Source organism: Anopheles maculipalpis, chromosome 3RL, assembly GCF_943734695.1.
Source record: "Anopheles maculipalpis chromosome 3RL, idAnoMacuDA_375_x, whole genome shotgun sequence".
In the NCBI taxonomy this organism is placed as follows: Eukaryota; Metazoa; Arthropoda; class Insecta; order Diptera; family Culicidae; genus Anopheles; species Anopheles maculipalpis.
In genome coordinates this window covers 25,425,455-25,442,839 of record NC_064872.1, presented here as the reverse complement: position 1 = coordinate 25,442,839, position 17,385 = coordinate 25,425,455, and the positions used below count along the sequence as shown (strand labels likewise).

At 44.7% G+C, this 17,385-nt stretch overlaps 3 protein-coding genes across 3 annotated transcripts in view; 1 reads left to right on the top strand and 2 right to left on the bottom strand.

Moving 5' to 3' along the window:
* Positions 1-809: 809 nt before the first annotated feature.
* LOC126563786 (uncharacterized) overlaps positions 810-17,385 on the top strand; it is a 123,054-nt gene continuing 106,478 nt past the window's right edge. Inside the window, exon 1 of the mRNA XM_050220525.1 lies at positions 810-5,995. Coding sequence (XP_050076482.1) covers positions 834-5,981 — 5,148 coding nt within the window. The 5' untranslated portion in view covers positions 810-833 and the 3' untranslated portion in view covers positions 5,982-5,995. The remainder of the gene's footprint in view (positions 5,996-17,385) is intronic.
* On the bottom strand, positions 8,381-9,886 carry LOC126564985 (odorant receptor Or2-like). Its single transcript, XM_050222119.1, has 6 exons — positions 9,674-9,886; positions 9,484-9,567; positions 9,010-9,425; positions 8,838-8,937; positions 8,546-8,755; positions 8,381-8,482 (listed from the first exon to the last, which is right to left on the bottom strand). The coding sequence occupies exons 1-6, from the start codon at positions 9,884-9,886 to the stop codon at positions 8,381-8,383; spliced, it is 1,125 nt and encodes a 374-aa protein (XP_050078076.1).
* LOC126564984 (odorant receptor Or2-like) lies at positions 12,985-14,596 on the bottom strand. The gene is made up of 6 exons (XM_050222118.1): positions 14,384-14,596; positions 14,183-14,266; positions 13,593-14,008; positions 13,427-13,526; positions 13,154-13,363; positions 12,985-13,086 (listed from the first exon to the last, which is right to left on the bottom strand). The coding sequence occupies exons 1-6, from the start codon at positions 14,594-14,596 to the stop codon at positions 12,985-12,987; spliced, it is 1,125 nt and encodes a 374-aa protein (XP_050078075.1).

Here is a 17,385-nt window from a genome sequence, read left to right as displayed (position 1 = left end):
CCACACGGGCGTAGTTCTTCGCGCGGTTCTCCGTATCGTTGCGTTCGGCGTCGATTTGTGGAGCACTGCACAGCACTCAGAACTCGTTAGTACCATCGAATTCGGTGCATGTGCCCCCGCGTATGCTGTGCGAAATGTGCGTAAAGCGTGGAAAACGATGATGAAGTGCGTCGATTTTCCAGCCGTTCAGCAGTCCCAACTCTCCTCTTGCCGTTGGGGTTGCCTAAAGGTTTTCGGGGTAAAGTTTCCGCATGTCATGCGTCTTATGATACATGCTCGGAGAGTCCCTGTCAGCTTCGTCGCCGTTTCGTCTTGATGGCATGGGGCTCAGGGCTCATGGGGGGAGTAGGCCGGTGAAGAGAATTTAATTTTTGATGCTTAATGGATGCAACGTCGGTGCAGTGGATGCAGGACGAATGTGAATGAATTGCTGAAGCTGCTTGAATGAAAATCCGTTGCGATCGGGTTCCCTCCGGCATAGCTGGATTTGCCGGGAGCGAGCGACACTTTGAAAAGTTCCCAGTTCGTTGACATTATTAAAAATAGCTGGTAGTGAGGGATTACAATTGCGAAAACGCGCGGTACACAGATCTCGTGAGTTATTGCGCGGAAATGAGCAAAACGAAAAGATGCGTCTTGTTTTCAATTAGCAATTAGCGTTCTCTTTATTCAATCTGTGTGCGTTGTGTTTGCATTGTCTGTAAGAAATTCCTTTCCTTCTTTTCCGTACATTGCAGAGCGTCATCTTGAAGAACGGCAACCGGGGATGACTTAGACGAGCCCCACACGATCGTTTTTCACGCCATAAAACCCACACAAAAGAAAGTCCAAATATGGAGTCCCTCCTGGAGGCGATTCACGGTGGCCAGTACGAGGTGGTCCGGGCTGCACTCGAAAGCCCTGACCTAGATCTGGACTACCAAGATCCGACGCGTGACGGAAACAGTGCGCTGCATCTTGCATCCACAGCCAAACACAATAAGACGCGTCTGATCGAGCTACTGATCGACGCCGGTGCCGACTGCGATCTTCGTAACCATGCTGATCTAACACCGGCGGAACTTGCGCTCGACAAGGGTTCGCATTATGTGGCCGAGTTTATGCTGTGTAAGGAGCTGGACGGAGTACCGGACGAGCGAGCCCTGCAACGGCTGATTCGACGTGGGTCGGTGGAGTTGTTGAAGATCTTTCTCGAAAAGCGAGCCTTTGATATTCACACCAAGATGAAACTGTACGCTGGGCTGTTGGATGAGTTGACTGTGAAGGGAGTTACGATCGATCGGTCGATGCGCGTCTTCCTCGAGTACGAGCTGATCGCACACAGCTACGAGGAGGTTGGGGGCGAGGGAAGTGTTGCCAGACAGCGAAGACTCGGTGCGGCCGGTGGCGCAAGCTCGAAACGGAAGGCCGACGGTAAAGTGCAGAACAGCACGGGCGAAACAGAGGCTGACAGGCGCATAGAGTTAGTGCTAAGCTATACCAAATACTTGACCGATCGGTACGATCCCGACAACCTGAACGATCTGGACGACGAGTTTGTGGTGCGGCTGAGAGCTATCTGCGAGAGTCTGTACTATTTGGATGGGTTGGAATGTTGTGGCCGTTCCGACTGGAAGCTGTTGAAGATGATCCCTTTAGGCGAGCTCAGCTATTTGTGCAGTGTGTTCCTGTCCATTCTGGAGAAAACCGTTGGGTTCGAGATATACAAGCTGGTGCTGAATAAGAACATGATCGTGACGTTTTTGCGTGCAGTAAGCGAAGAACTCGGGACGCTGGTTAAGGGCGGCACAGTGCCACGCTCGGTACGATCAGATCGATCGTTTCAGTGGACACCGCAGCTGTTGCTCGATCTCATCGTCTGCATTCGCGAACAGAAGCTGTCACAGTACGTCGCCCGGAGACGGCGGGCCAGCGTTGATCTGCAGCGCATCGCCACGTCCACCGGTCCCCTGGCGGCATCCGACCACGACCTGATACTGGCCGAGCTAGGCCGTCGCGAGCTAGCCACTCTGCAGGAAGGCGTTCTGGAACGCGACACCAAATGGGGTGTAGCGGACTATGTCCTCTATCTGCGCGGTGAGGCCGACCATCCACCGGTGGCGGTGGGGCAACTTTGGCACCGATACCATCCGAAGCTCCGCCTCTCGAAGCGACAGGTGGCGTATGCGGCGAGCAGGCGCGAACTCTTGGCAAAGATTCGGGCCCGCCGGTTGGACGAGCTGAGCCGCAACAAGACGAAGCTGCTCGAGAAGGAGCTGGGTGCGCGCGAGCTGCAGGGCTCTCCGATGGCAAGGACGGTACGGCGTCGGCATCGCATCGTGTTCGGACAGATTCGGCGTACGTATGAGCAGATTTGGCAGATGCACACGGTAAAGCGGATTGCGTACTACGTCGAGAATGCGCTCGTCATCGATCTGGACGATCGTTCGAACGCGACACTCTGTCTGATGGCGATCCAGCGTGTGATGCAGTTCGTGGGGAATGCTGGCAAGGAGTCGCAGCATCATCAGGCGACTTTTTCCCGCATGTTGAGCAGTTTGCTGGATCACGCACTATCACCACTATCCTCCACGACACCCGATGACGTTGACCACCGGGAAATGTTTTCGTCACGTTGTACCGTGGGCAAATATTTCCTCAGCAAAGCACTCACAGGCGAACAGGTGAAAGGTGTACAGGAACGGTTGAAAGCGGTGTATCGGTTCTGTCTGTACGTCATCAACATCCAGCTGATAGAGGCGTACAAAACGTTCCTCGGGACGGCGTACCGGTTGCGCAACACGGACCAGCTGCAATCGTACGCACGGTACATTGGGGAGCACAATCTACACACGCTCAGTCACATCAAGTTTGAGCACGTGTTCTACGACGAGAAGGAGACGGCCCGGATTGTGCACGAGCTGAAGAAGATGTACATCGGAATGTCGAACGAGCTGAAGCTGTTGTCGTTTATTGAGAAAAACATTCACTTCCGGTTCTATCACATGCAGTACCACCAGACGCGACTACGGGTGACACTGTCCAACTTTGCCATTGTTTATAGGGCGTTGAAAGCGAATCCGGATTATGGGTGTGTGCGAAGGTTGCTGCATTCGTATCTACATCAGAGCTACCAGAAGTACGACATCTCGCGATCGATCTCGATCTCGGATGCAAACCTTGCGCTGAAGGAGCTTCTCCGGCCGTACAGCAGTATTAGCGAGAACGAGGACACGCTGAAGGTGGTTCGCCATCTAGAACAGCTTCAGAATCTGATGGATCCCGATCGGCTGTTCGGTATTAGTCCGGTGCGATGTGAAAGAGCGCATACTTCGTTGGAGACAGTACGATATCAGAAGTATACCCGCAAACTGTTGAAAGAACTGAACGCACCAACGTTGAACGATGAAGAATTCCAGCAATTGCATGAAAAGCTAAGCCGATCGTACTATGGAAACATCTTTCTACTGCAACAACGCTACCACACGCTGGAAGAATTTTTCCGCACAAAGCAAACTCCGCTAGACGAAAGCGATCTTCACGCCCGACGAGAAAGTGATGAGGAAATGCTACAAGAACTATTCGATTCGAAGGTGAACGATGTGGTAGAAATACTGGAGAAGTTTGAATGTACAGATGTGCAGAATTTGTGCGATGTGCTCGATGAAATCCCACCCGTCGTACTGTTCGCACTCGAATACGGTCTTCTAGAACTGCTCGAAATTCTCACCTCCGTGAACGTGATCGGTACGAACCGTTGGCATACGTTGCAGAGCAGTACCGCCGTGCTGAGTGGCCACACCCTAAAAACGTTCCTTGCCGGTGGACGCGAATCGTTGGTGCTCGAAAGTCTCACACTCAAGTCAAACGCAACCATCTTCCTGAACGCGATCGTCTTCAAGAACCATCCGTACGAACTGTACGGTGGAAGACCGGATGGACGACACTTCAACAAACCGAAACCGTCAGTTTCGTGTTACGCGGACAAATTTGCCAATCGGTTACGGTGGGTCGAACAGCAAAGCACCCTGTACGAATCGATTCGGACAGGTGAAATGGAGCTGCGCACGCTAAGGCGGCAGGTGCACGAAGGGGCCGAGATCGGTGGCAAACGGTTCGGTTCGTTGATGCCCAACGAGATGTGTCATTATGGTTTAATTGATTGTGCCATTGCCGGTGACTTCCGGGCGATGATCGATCTGCTGACAGTGGCTGACCTGCGGACGTGCGAGAGTGATCGGCAGAAGCTGTTGCGGTATCTGCTGCGCCGTACAACAAAGTCACACTTTATGGTGGAAGCGTTGGAACAGATGAAGGTGGAAGATCGTCAAACGCTGGTGCTGTATCTGTGCATGTTCCAGGGTGATGTGGGGCTGTTCCGGAAGTATCTTGACCGTTTCAACGCACACGGCGAGCTGCATTTGTTTGTGAATTCTGAAGATCATCGATTTGTGCAGGCGCTGTTGGGTGAGCTGGGTGCTGACTACGATTGGAGCCGTACAGATGCGAACGGGATGACAATTTTGCACAAGCTAGTAAATGCGGGCAATCTTGCGGCTGTTAAGGATCTTACTGGAAAGATGACTCACGAGCAGCTGAATTCTCTTTGTAGCATGAAGTACTCTGCGTTGAATCTAGCGGCCCGATTGAATCTGATCGAGATCGTTCGGGTGTTGGTCGCTACCGGAATCGATCTGAATGTGATGAGTGAAGATGAAAAGCTGCCAGTCTTCTGGATGATTCAGTACGGTAACCCACGCTCCATCGTTCAACAGACGATCGATGCGGCAACCGATCTGACAGCTTTCTCCAGTGAGCTGTGCCTACTGCATCGAGCGATCGAGTACGATAATGAGGATGTGTTGCGCTACCTGATAGAGGACTGCAAGGTGGATCCAACACGCATCTACTCGAACTGTAACAACGTGCTGCACGTGGCGGCTGGGTTCGATCGGAGTCGTATCCTGAGCTACCTGCTCACGATACCGGGTCTACGGAAGATCGTCAACAATTGTAATTTGGTGAAGAACAGTCCGCTTAATATTGCCTGCAAGGAAGGATACATTCGTTCAGCGCGAGTTTTGCTGGAACATGGTGGAGCGAATACGGATCTGTGCGGCGAGTATGGGCTTAATGCACTCGCATTTGCAATGTACACCAACAATGTAAAGCTGGCGCGATTTTTGTTCCGATACAATGCGACGATCGGTAATGCGCTTAGTTCGGACTTTCAACCAATCAATATGGCGATACGGCATCGGAACATCCGGATGCTGAAGCTGCTACTGCGACGTGGTGTGGACGTGAACAGTGCTCCACTGTGCTTTATAAACGCGGTATACGCACGCTCGCGTGATATAGTTCAGCTGTTGACAAGCCGTGGTGTGAAGCACGTAAACCATCGGGACGAGTTCTGTCAAACGGCACTGCATCTGTGTGTGGAGCGTGACGAGTACGAGATGGCACGGGATCTGATCCGGTACGGTGCACACATCAACGCCAAGAACCGATCCGGCATGACACCGCTACATCTCGCCGTTCAGCGTGGTAATGTCCGGCTGGTGCAGCTTCTGCTTGACCACAAATGTTCGGTGGACGAGCTTAACTATCACGGCGAAACGCCACTAATCCGGGCGGTCGTTAGCAACAACATAACGATCGTGAAGATCCTGCTCAACAATGGTGCTAGTATCGAGCGGCTTCGCAACAGTGATCCACCGGTGCTGCTGTATCTGGTGCAGGAAAATCACGAAGAAATACTGGACTATCTGCTCGAACACTATCAGTTCAATGCGAACGAGCAGGATGCGTACGGGAATACGCTGCTGTACGTCGCGACACAGCACAACCATATCAACATCGTAAAGCTGCTGGTGGACAAGTACCACGCCAAGACGAACCCGACCAACCACAAGAAGCTAACGCCACTGATGATTGCGCGCGTCAAGGAGTACAAGGAGATCTTCCACTTCCTGGAGGCGCGTCTTCTCGTGGAGGAGTAAACGTTTTTATTGCTGTACACAAGTGTATGTGTGTGTGTGTGCGTTTTTGTTTTGTAATTGATAATGGAACAGGAAAAAGTGGGTGGATTTATTTATTTGTAATTTGTGCATTCAGAACCAACCAACCAAGCTAGTTTTTCACCTTTAATGTAGGAAAAAGGGACAAGTGCAAGCAATGCGGAGGAGACGATGTGGAAGAGATGTGCCATAAATGTATTTTTTTTTTGTTTTGTTCGAGTGTGTGTTTGAGGGGTTTTTTGTTTTACTTTTGTTAAGAGTTATTATTCTACGCTTTTCTTTTTGTTAAAACCCGAGCACAAAAAAAAAAGCGAAAAGAAAAAGGCATCTCGTGTTTGTCGTGTTTAGGAAAGATCTTTCTTTTACCTAATGTTTTTTTTTAATTTGAAATTTGGTAGCTCAAATGTACGAAATGTATGAATTCTACTAATCGTCATCCTAGATGAAGCAGCTAGCGCATTAGTGTGTAAGCGTAGTAGCCCTAGTGACTTAGTGACAGCGAGATCGATACGTGTTTGTGTGTCTGCATATGTTTCTAGGTGTGTTTGTGAATGTTTTAATGCAAAATGAAGAAGAGATAGAGAGGGAGAGGGAGAGAGAGATAGAGAGAGAGAGAGAGCGAGAGATGAGAGATGATCATACATAACGCTGCTCGCTTTTTGCATGAATAATTATCGAGAAGTAAAAAGACAGACACAGTATAAAGGCACACTTGATTGTATATAGTCAGACTCAGAATAATATTGAGACGATACTAATGAACGAGACTTCCCTTCTCCCACCCTCTCTCTCTCTCTCTCCCTCTCTACACACAATTACGCTGTCCTAGGACATTCCAGGTGTTAGTGCAAAATGTTTTTGTTATTTGTAGAACAAAAGCCCAACTTTCTTTTCAAAAGCGCGAATTGATTTCACAACCGACAAACACCACTGTTCCTTCTGCATCTTTGGTTCATTTAGTTGTTCGATCAGCAGTTAAGTTGCTTGTAAAATAGTAATCATAAGCTCGTAGTGGGGTACAGGTAGAGGAAGATGAAAAACAGGCCAGACAACCAGACAGTTTGTGGGTGCGAGTGGCGTACTTACTTCTTGCGTATATAAAATAATTTAAACAAAAAAAAAACAATGCCATTTTGTTTGTAGCAAACGGTCGAAGGGTAGGATGTAACAACCATATAATAATGTGCCACAGCCGCTTTAGGTTTAGGGGGTTTATAAGCTATTTTCTCCTTTGTATCTTGTTTTGTGCCAAAATGCCCATATTAAATCCAATCCACCAGCCATAGAAGAGAGTGAGAGAGAGAGAGAGAGAGAGAGAGAAAAGTTTTCTCTCCTACATGTTGTACAAAACTGTGAGCATCAGTGGCCATCTTGTGAGGGGTTAGTTTATATTCGCTTTAGATTACGTAGACGGTAGGCGGCTCGACCGAGATTTGTACCTTGTTTAGCCAAGTTTTTTTTTAATCTCTCTAGACATATTATTTAATAGCTACAATAGGAGAACATACAGAGGGAAATGGAAGGGAATAGAGGATGGACACATGATACGAAATATTTATTGTATAGACTAGGCACGTTAGTGTGGGCGAGTTGCAATCAAAAGCAACTTCCCAAAAGCTATGTACTTATCGGTCCCGTTTTCTTCTTGTTTGTTAGATTTTGCCCACCTTTTTTTTTATTGGTTGCAAGGGACACTAGCTCGGTAAATAGGATGATGACGATTGAAGGTGGTAATATGGATATGCACCCTCCCCGCCCCGGTTTGTACGATATTTGTCTAGATTTAAACAATCATCTCTTCCCCATGAGAAGCAAGGGTATGAATACGCGTGCGTGTGTGTGTGTGTGTGTGTGTGTGATGTTCCTGTTGTTTCATACCTTAGTTTGAACTGGATGAGAACCATTAGCACACAGGCGAGCAGCGAGTCGCCTTTACATTCGAAAAATAGTAAACTCCCTTTTACGACATGAGCAAGTGGCGGCAGTACGGAGCGAGCGAGTGCATGTCTGAAGTGAATATTGGAATAAACGTATTGTTTTTTGATAATACAAGATTTGATTGTGTTTGTGTTTTTTTCCACTGTTGAATTCAGTTGAGAAATTTGAAAAATATATTGATGGAGACGCATGGTAGTTGTTGAGAAACGGTTTTCCATTTGCTGAAATGTTTCGTTGAAATATTTCGCGTTTAAAGGAAACGGTTTCATGCAAACCATGCGGTGCTATAAATCATGTTGCATGCAAGATGAGGTTTAAATTAAGATAATATTTTCTTTCGTTTTCGTTGTATAAACTTGGTACATGATTTTATATACAATACTACAATTAATCACGAATATTCTTCAAGCAGAAACTAAATTGAATAAAACGAATCATCTCATTTAACTGTACACTTTTCGCAAAATAGTAAAATACGAATAGGATGCATTCAGTAGTGATTGAAACATTTGCAGCGTCATTGGATAAAGATTACCAACAGTTATCTAGAAATATATAAAATAGCTCATTAGAAATAAATTTCTTTCATCGTGCCTCCTAATGCTAACCTCCAGCGGTCTCTGAGCACGCATCATGATGAGAAGAAGCTTCTTTTTGATGGAATTTTCCACATCCAGCCAAGGGCCACTGTACGCTGCTTCGGCGATTTTCATACTTTCTTCACGTATCTCGTTTGAATGCCAATAGAAGGCTAATAATTGTGCAAGCATTGTGAATATGTAAGCTACTACAATCATTACTTGTGCCATGTTGTTTATCTGCAAAAAGAACAATGAAATAAAATCAAATTTGGAATCGAATCCATTTCGATTTTAGAGTTTATAGTGTATGCTAACTCACGACATTTAGTAGAAACAGTAGTGCACACAATATTAATCCAAATAACAGGAACTCTATCAGACAGATATAAGTCACAAGATCGTTAATGTTTTTCACAAACCTAAAAATAAAGCAAATAGAATGTTTTTTTTTTCTCTCATTTCGTTATCTTTCTCATACATTTTACCCTCACCGAATAATGCGTAGATGATCTTGAATCAGCTTATGGAGCTTCCGTTTCAAATCCGTATCACCTCTATCCGAAAGTATCGATTTGAAGTTTCTGAGCCGATATTGAAGCGTTTTAATCTGTATCATTCCTAGCAGTGTACTTGTTGCAAAGAAACTAGTATAGGGAATATGCATACAACACCCAGGAAAGGTAAGAACTGCTTGTGCGATGTACGAAATTTCGTACAGCGGCGAGTGAAAGATGTTTATGCCCGGTATGAACATGCCGTAGGGAAGTCTTCGTTGTCTGGTAAAAAGCGGGTACACTACAAAACAACTGCTAATAAAAGCTCCAAGCATTAGGTTAGCAATCGAAATGCCACGAGCTCGCATGGTGTACGTGTTGATTATCTTGGCGATTGTTTCATCTTTGTGGATCTGAAAGAAAAAAAACTGTTATTGAAGAATATTTATCGAGAAACAGTCCTTGACTGACCTGAATTTCTTTGTAAATCCTGGCTGCTTCGGCCAGAAAGCATTCATATTTCTTCCGATTATAAACAAGGATGAGCGTTCTCAGCTATAGCACATAAAAAACCGTAACCAGAAAACGAATGGAAAGCCAAATAACCCCAAATTAATCAACTCGATTTTGTCGCACACACACCGGGAATCAATCCACTTACCACAGCGTTGAAATAGAGTACCGCAAAATAAGCATTAATAATGACCTCCTCGATGTTGCCCCACGCACGGTACAGATCGACAAACATGAACACATTGAGCACCGTCACCGGAATGATGCTGATGTAGCGTCTCCAGTTGTGCACCAGCACAAACGACCAAAACCGCCAAACGCGCACATTCACCGATAGAAGTGAACAGTCAAGTGCTTCCATTTTAAGCAACCAAACAAACAAGCTAGAGCTAGTGTAACCAAGGATCGAAATGAAGACATTACCTGCTGTCCAAACAGTGATTCCGGTCATGATTCTACAAACCCTTGGAACCCAATTTTTAAACCCTTCATTTGTTTTGTCGACGCTACACGCTAGTTATGTCTCGGAACCTTTCGTTAGAATTAAAGATTAATGAGTTGTTAACCACTACTGTGTACTGATAATCTTATGACCCGTAGCATCCCTACAATCCCCTGTTTTATCGAAATGGCTTTTAGTGTTAGAAAATGCAAGGGTTTTTGTATTTATGTATTCTAATGAACGTAAAAAATATTTCTTTTTGAACGTTACTTTAGAACTACTTGATCATTATATTGCCACGAGAAAGTATTTACAACCCACGTTTGTTTACGACGATTCTTATTATCTTATAGAAACTTTAATTTGTTTGTTTGACAAACTTTATGTCAGTACCTCCATGCCACACGAAGAACATTCCAAATGATCTTCGCTGGAGGACAGTTCTCAGCATTTTTGTGGATAAGTATGGCCATCCAAAGCCTTAACAGTACTACACAGACGGATCCTCTCCGGAGGCGGTCACGGTCTTCAGTGTATTTAACGCATGCACCGAAGCTTTCCATAAGCTTAGCCAGCCATGCTCTATATATGTAGCTGAGCTGGCTGCTATTTGTTACGCACTGCTCATTAAAAGCGCGAATCCTCCGAGACCCAGTATTTTATATGCGCTGTCGAAGTACTAAAATCCGTCGAGGCATTAAAGAGCTCTGATTGCTTTATACAAAAATACTAAATATTCTAAGCTCTTTGTTCAATAAAGCATTCCGAATATCCCTTGTATGGCTGCCTGCTCATTGCGGGATCCCCGGCAATGAAAAAGCAGCATTTTTGAGAGGTAAATTCCTCCTCACGAGTTTCTTCACACCCCACAACAGCTGTGCATGGCCCGCTGGTAGAGCATGTGGGATGAGGACGAACTCGGGAGGTTCCTGCACTCTATCTCTCCACTTCCCTGCGTCCCTGGTTTCACGGGCTCTCGGTAGATCGTGTGTTTATTCGCATGATGTCGAGACTTATGTCGAACCATTATGCGATGAACGCACATCTTCAACGTATAGGTAACGCCGACTCCAAGGTTTGTAGCTGTAGCAACGGATACCACGACATTGACCTCATTCTCTGGTCATGTGTGGAGTTCGATGCGGCTAGACCCGGACTCTTAGCAGCAGTTCGAGCATCAAGAAGATCCACGGCGGTGCCGATGCGCGATATCCTGGGACAGAAGGACTACAAATATACGCGGATTCTGTTTGACTTCGCCAAAGAGATGGAAACCGTCCTTTGATCCCTTCCCATCTCCCTTTTCGTAGATTGTACGCACTATCGTCTTATTACTGCATTGTAGGCTGTTATGTTTATTTGTTATTTTTGTTCTTCTTTATTTTTTTGTTCTTTGTTTATTACACGTTCGCAACGGTGGCGTCGACATGCGCCGGTCGCTATTTCCCAGAATCCAGAATCGATAAAAGTTGTTGTAAAAGATAAAAGAGTTTTGGACGACATGTAGTTGCGACTGGCGGCTTTACTGTTGGTGCAATGCGTGAGTTGGATGCTGCTGTAGCTTCACAAAGTTGTAGTGGCTTTCGGTGGTGGGGCTGCCAGCCACAACATCTTAATGCTTGCAACGACATGGAATGGCGAATCACCACAAGGTATCCGTAAGTAAGGGGTTTTCTTGGGTGCCAGTTGATAGTGTCCACGGCACGTTGCTGCAAAGAGGTGACAACTCCTTAGCAGATATAGAGAGGACAACTTTACAACCATATATTACAGAAACAACATCCACAACCTAGCTCACGTGGGATAAGGTACACTTCAACATATTACTATTTTTTACTGTTTTTGCTCAGAAAGAATCAGCTGGCCATATTTCGAATGGAAATTACCCACTGAAGAACAAACAGCTACGCTGTTAAATGTATTTAACTACACGTGTAACCGTGCATAACATGCAACAATGTGATAAAAACCGGAATTGATTATAATATATAAAGATTTACGTCTAATTGCAAATTGTATAATTGTCAAAGCATCCACGTGTTGAAATATTTCATGTAAAATGCATCTAGCATGCTATAAAATGCGTTTGCCCTGTTGTTGTGTGAAATATTTCAATGAAAACGTGTACCTTTTCATCAGTTCGTAAGAAAACAAATAATAAAACTTTTTATTCAATCAACGCTAAGTTGTTTGAAACTAATCTATTTAAATTGCAGCTTGGAATTCTTAAGGACCAACCACATCAACTACATTGAGCCAGTGCGTATGGCAGGCGTTACTGAACAGGGCGTTCAATCGCAACAAGAATGGCAAAACTTGAATATCAGTTTGAGAGTATCATCTTCAGGTTCTTTTGAATTCTTTACAAAAACTGCAATCTAAAAATACTTTTCTAAGCTCACCTTCAATAATCATTTGTGGTAACACTTTAAGTGTGCGAAGAAGATCATTAAAAGTCTTAATTGGCAAACTACGCTCGAAAAACAAAGTCACCCTGAAACCGAACATTTGCAAAGAGTGTAATTAAAAGAACTGCTGTGACAGTGACGTTCCATTCACACACACACACCCACTTTTCGGCATGTCCTCGCCCTCCTTCCATTAAAAAGTTTACGTACGGTGTGCGGTGTATGTGCGAACAATCGCAAACCATCATCCACACCGGTCTTGAGCGAGAAGTATCTTCCCAAACAATAATCGTATCACGTAATCAACGCCTCACTAGGAGCACTTGGTTTACCAGATTAAGAGCAAAGTTTTGCCAACTTTTCGTTTGGCCGTGTTTGAATTTAAGACGCTGGTATTGATGGTGATGCCGGTGATGATGAGCCGGAGGGATGATTTATCACGATTTGGTGGCTTTTAGTCTTTTGATTCGTATTTTACAGCAACCCACCTCCCCAAACAGCGTGGTTCTAAAGAGAGCTAAAGAAAGCATTAAGAGCAAGGGGTCTTTCTGTTTGTGCGTGTGCGTACGTGTTGTGTTACGCTCTTGAGCAGTTCTTGTCATCATCTATTTAATTGTATACTCTTCTGAGAAGCGTAAAGTACGAATAAGAAGCATTCAGCAGCGATTGAAACATTTCCAGCGTCATCGGATAAACGTTGCCAACGGTAATCTGTGTACAGTGGGAAGGAATTCTAAATAAAAAAAGCAATCACTACTAATACAAGGGTTCCATTTACCTCCAGTGGTCGCTGTGCCCGAATCGTTATTAAAAGTAGCTTCTTTTTAATGGAATTATCCACATCTAACCATGGTCCGCTGTAGGCTGCCTCCGCAATGGCCATACTTTCTTCGCGTACCTCGTTCGAGTGCCAGTAGAAGGCGAATATTTGCGTAAGAATCATGTAGATATACGCACCAACGATAACGATTTGTGCCATAACACTTATCTGCAAGAAGTAAACCGATTTAATTTGCCTTGCTCCGATGCCTTTGAGAGAAGAGTTTCATACAATGTTTAACAAGAAAAGTAGAGCACACAGCATCAAGCCAAAGGATAGGAACTCTATCAGACAGATGTAAGTCACCAGATCGTTCAACTCTTGCACGTACCTTGAAGAGTAAAGATATCCTTAACATACGATACTCTCATACCTTTCACATTCTGTCCTTCCCTACCTAATGATTCGCTTATGATCCTCGATCAGCTTCTGCAACTTTCGATTTAGCGTGTTTGTTGTTTCACGTAAATTTTCCGATCGAAAATTTCTCAGCTGATGCTGTAGCGTTTTTATCTGCACCAACCCAAACAGTGTGCTCGAGGCGAAAAAGCTTGTGTAAGGAATGTACATACAGCACCCCGGGAATGTTAGCACCAGCTGGGTGAGGTAAATTATTTCGTACTGCGGAGAGTCAAAGTTGTTCACACCCGGTATAAACATCCCGTACGGCAGTCCCCGCTGGCCGGTAAACAATGGATAAACTACGAAACAGCCACTGATGAAGGCACCGAGCGCTAGGTTAGAGATCGATAGGAAGCGAGCCCGTTTGGTGTATGTAGCGACCAGTTTGGTGATTGCTTCGTCGTTGAGAGCCTTAAATGGATTTTTCAGGATTTTTTATACGACTTTTTGCAATCTTTTCTAGAAGGAAAGACTGAGTGTATACCATGTAAAATTAAATTTCTTTCGATAGCTCCTAAAAGTATGCTATTTAATTCAAGGTGCGCCTAAAAGTATGCAACCAAAGGGTTTGGTCGTGTAACTTACGCATATTTCTTCATACACGCCAGCTGCTCCGGCCAGAAAGCGTTCATACTTGTCTCGGTTGTAAACAAGTATAAGAGTTCGCAGCTATTCAACCAAATGTACCCCAAAACACCATCCCAAGAACACAGATTGCAAACCACAAAAACCACAAATTAATCAACCCGTTCTCGTCGCACACACACCGGGAATCATTCCACTTACCACAGCATTGAAATAGAGTACCGCAAAATAAGCATTAATAATGACCTCCTCGATGTTGCCCCACGCACGGTACAGATCGGCAAACATGAACACATTGAGCACCGTCACCGGAATGATGCTGATGTAGCGTCTCCAGTTGTGCACCAGCACAAACGACCAAAAGCGCCAAACGCGCACATTCACCGACAGTAGCGGACAGTCAAGGATTTCCATTTTTCACCCTTTCCCTTTGATTGGTCCCGGAGACCCGGAACTGAAAACCAGGCTCACAAAGCGCTCGAAACGAATGAAGTTATTAAAAACCACTTAGGGAATGATGCCGAAAGTGTTTCGTACGACTGCTTTTAAACCAAATTTTCTATCCTTCCGACCTGCTAACGCCTCACTGCTCTCCATTGTACCTCGATTATTAAACCGGGTGGAGAAATGAAAAATTCATCATCGTTTAAAAAAAACGCGAACACTCGAGACAGCCCTGTGGCCGGTGTGTACACCCTCTCAGGAGCATCGTTTGAGCTCCTTGTGCAGGAAAAAGGATATTTCTCGCCCATGTTTCACGCTAATGAATTAGATGAAAGCAAGAATTAAACCCGCGCCACGAGTTTTGCGTGTAGCAGTGAGCGCGGATATAGCTTTGTTCTGCTTCCTACACTATTTCTGATGGTGGACACGGTAGTCATACACACACAAAAAAACACCGCGCGTGATATCAAAAATGATTCCCACCACAGCGGATACCGTGTACCAATTATGGCCCTACCCGGGTAAAAGGTACTATGGTCACGAACCAGCGACAGACTCAGGGGAATGGCGTCTCAAAAGTCCGCTTATACACGGTATCCTTATTCGATAATTGGTGGTTTCCAGTGTCAAGCTCCATTATCCTATTTTTTCCTGCGGTTGGCGAAGAGCGTTCCCATGTGACAAGCTTGCAGTTTCTTCGCAAGGCTTTAGTAAGGTGCAACTTGTAATGCACATAGCATAACGACAGGCGTTTCGATAAAAGACTGGAGTTGGCTTCCTGGTGAGGAAAACCCTACAGCTGTCACATCCATCGATAAACTCGATCGAACTGAAGTTTTTTTTTCTTAAAAAAAAATAAAAAAGTTAAATAAAAGCTAAAAAAAGATTTGTTTCCCGAAACACGAAAACCACTCAGTTGATTTGTATCGTTACATACCAAATACAATTGCTCGAAATTTAAGGCGATTTAGGGCTCAACAATTATGCGTTTTTCACTCATATTGTAATGCATTTTACCTTTAACCATCCACACAAACCGATAGAAAATCGATTAGTGTAGAAACTTTAACTTTCGCAAGCCAAAAAGAAAACGGAACAGTAGCATTTTGTTAGGAATATCGTGTAAAATAGATAGAAAATTCAAATTTAAATGATAGATGCATTGACGGCCATAGATTCTGGATTTGGGTTTGGGTTTTTGACATAAAAAATGGTTTGCTACACTTATTGATAGCACGAAGCCGAACTGTCAATCCTTGGTCCAATTTTTAATTCTGGAGTAAGAAGGATCAGGTTTAATACTCATTGAGTTCGAGCTACGTTTGTTCAAGCGATCAAGTGCGTACTGTTTTCAAAAGAAATATTTCACACAGTTGTCGCAGTTGTTTTTTGCCGTAATTTGTTCATGTGATTGCCCTTCAACTTCTTAAAAAATATGTTGTCAACAAAATTTACCATCAATAATTTTTAACCATCAGAAACACCATTAAAAACTTCAGCAATTCCATAGACTTTAGACGGACTAAAACTGATTCTTTCGGAATAAATTTGCCCACTGGGTCGTTTCGCATTGCTCTTCTACTTATTGCACCTTAAACGGTTTCTGTTTTGTCGTTTTAACACCACCGCACGGTCTCGTCACTTGACGTGTTATAGTTTTACGTGGCAAAAGCCAACAATTAACGTCACGTCAGGACAGCAAGGTGGTGGTTAATACATATTTGGACGTGAGAAAATCCAACACAAACACGCAAGAACCATAACCAGGCACCTTGTGTGACAAAACGACACATTTCTAAAAAGCGGAAACCCCTTTTCTTTTGTGCCTGTTGAATAGCAAATGGGTGGGAAAATGCTTTCAAACAGGAGGTACCTTCGCTGCCGTGGGACCACCACCGAACGCAAAACGATTAGAATGGTTCGAAATTCAATTATTTGCGTTTTGCAATTTCTGCACCGTGCATATAAAAGCAATAAAGGAACATTGAATTGCATACACCTGGGGATGCGCTTTTTTGCCTGTTCCTTCTGGGTTGATGCATTTAGAAGCGCACCGCATAAATTTGCTAGCGTGTGCTCTTCAAACGACGCACTTCGTCGTGGTTTCGGATAGTTTTGGGGAAAATGGTGCAAGTGCACCAATCAATGAAAATTACAATTTTTCCTCTGCATTATTCGGCTGCAGGAGCGGTTCCGGGTATAATGATGGTATTCGGATTACAATTATCAAGCTGCAACACTAGCAATCGCATTTCGCACGCCCGCTTATGCTCAATGAACCGATGCAAAAACGGTGCCCGGAACTGCGCCACAATACGATTTTTTATTTTGTTGTGAAATTATTCCCCAATGCATGGTTATCGTATTTCAGTGCAGATCGAAATGCACTCTTCCCCCTATCAGCATCACTTCCAGTGATTTCCCTGATCCTGATGCATTACGCGGATTTATAATTTCGATATCAAATTGCAACACCACTAGCGCGCGCGTATCGATGCAATTCAAATTTAAAAAGTCAATCGTAGTATGCTTGGAGCGTTAGTGAAGCGTTGATGTCATTATCGAAGTATGCCATAATGAGTTAACAACATCAATCCGTTAGTTGGAGCAAAAAGAGAGAGAGAGAGATAGAGAGAGAGAGAGAGAGAGAGAGAGAGAGAGAGAGAGAGAAAGAGATGGAACGACCAAGAGCAAGTTTGAGCAAGAAAGAGAAGGTTAGGAATGTCAATCTGATCGATTAATGTGATGACGCTTTTTAT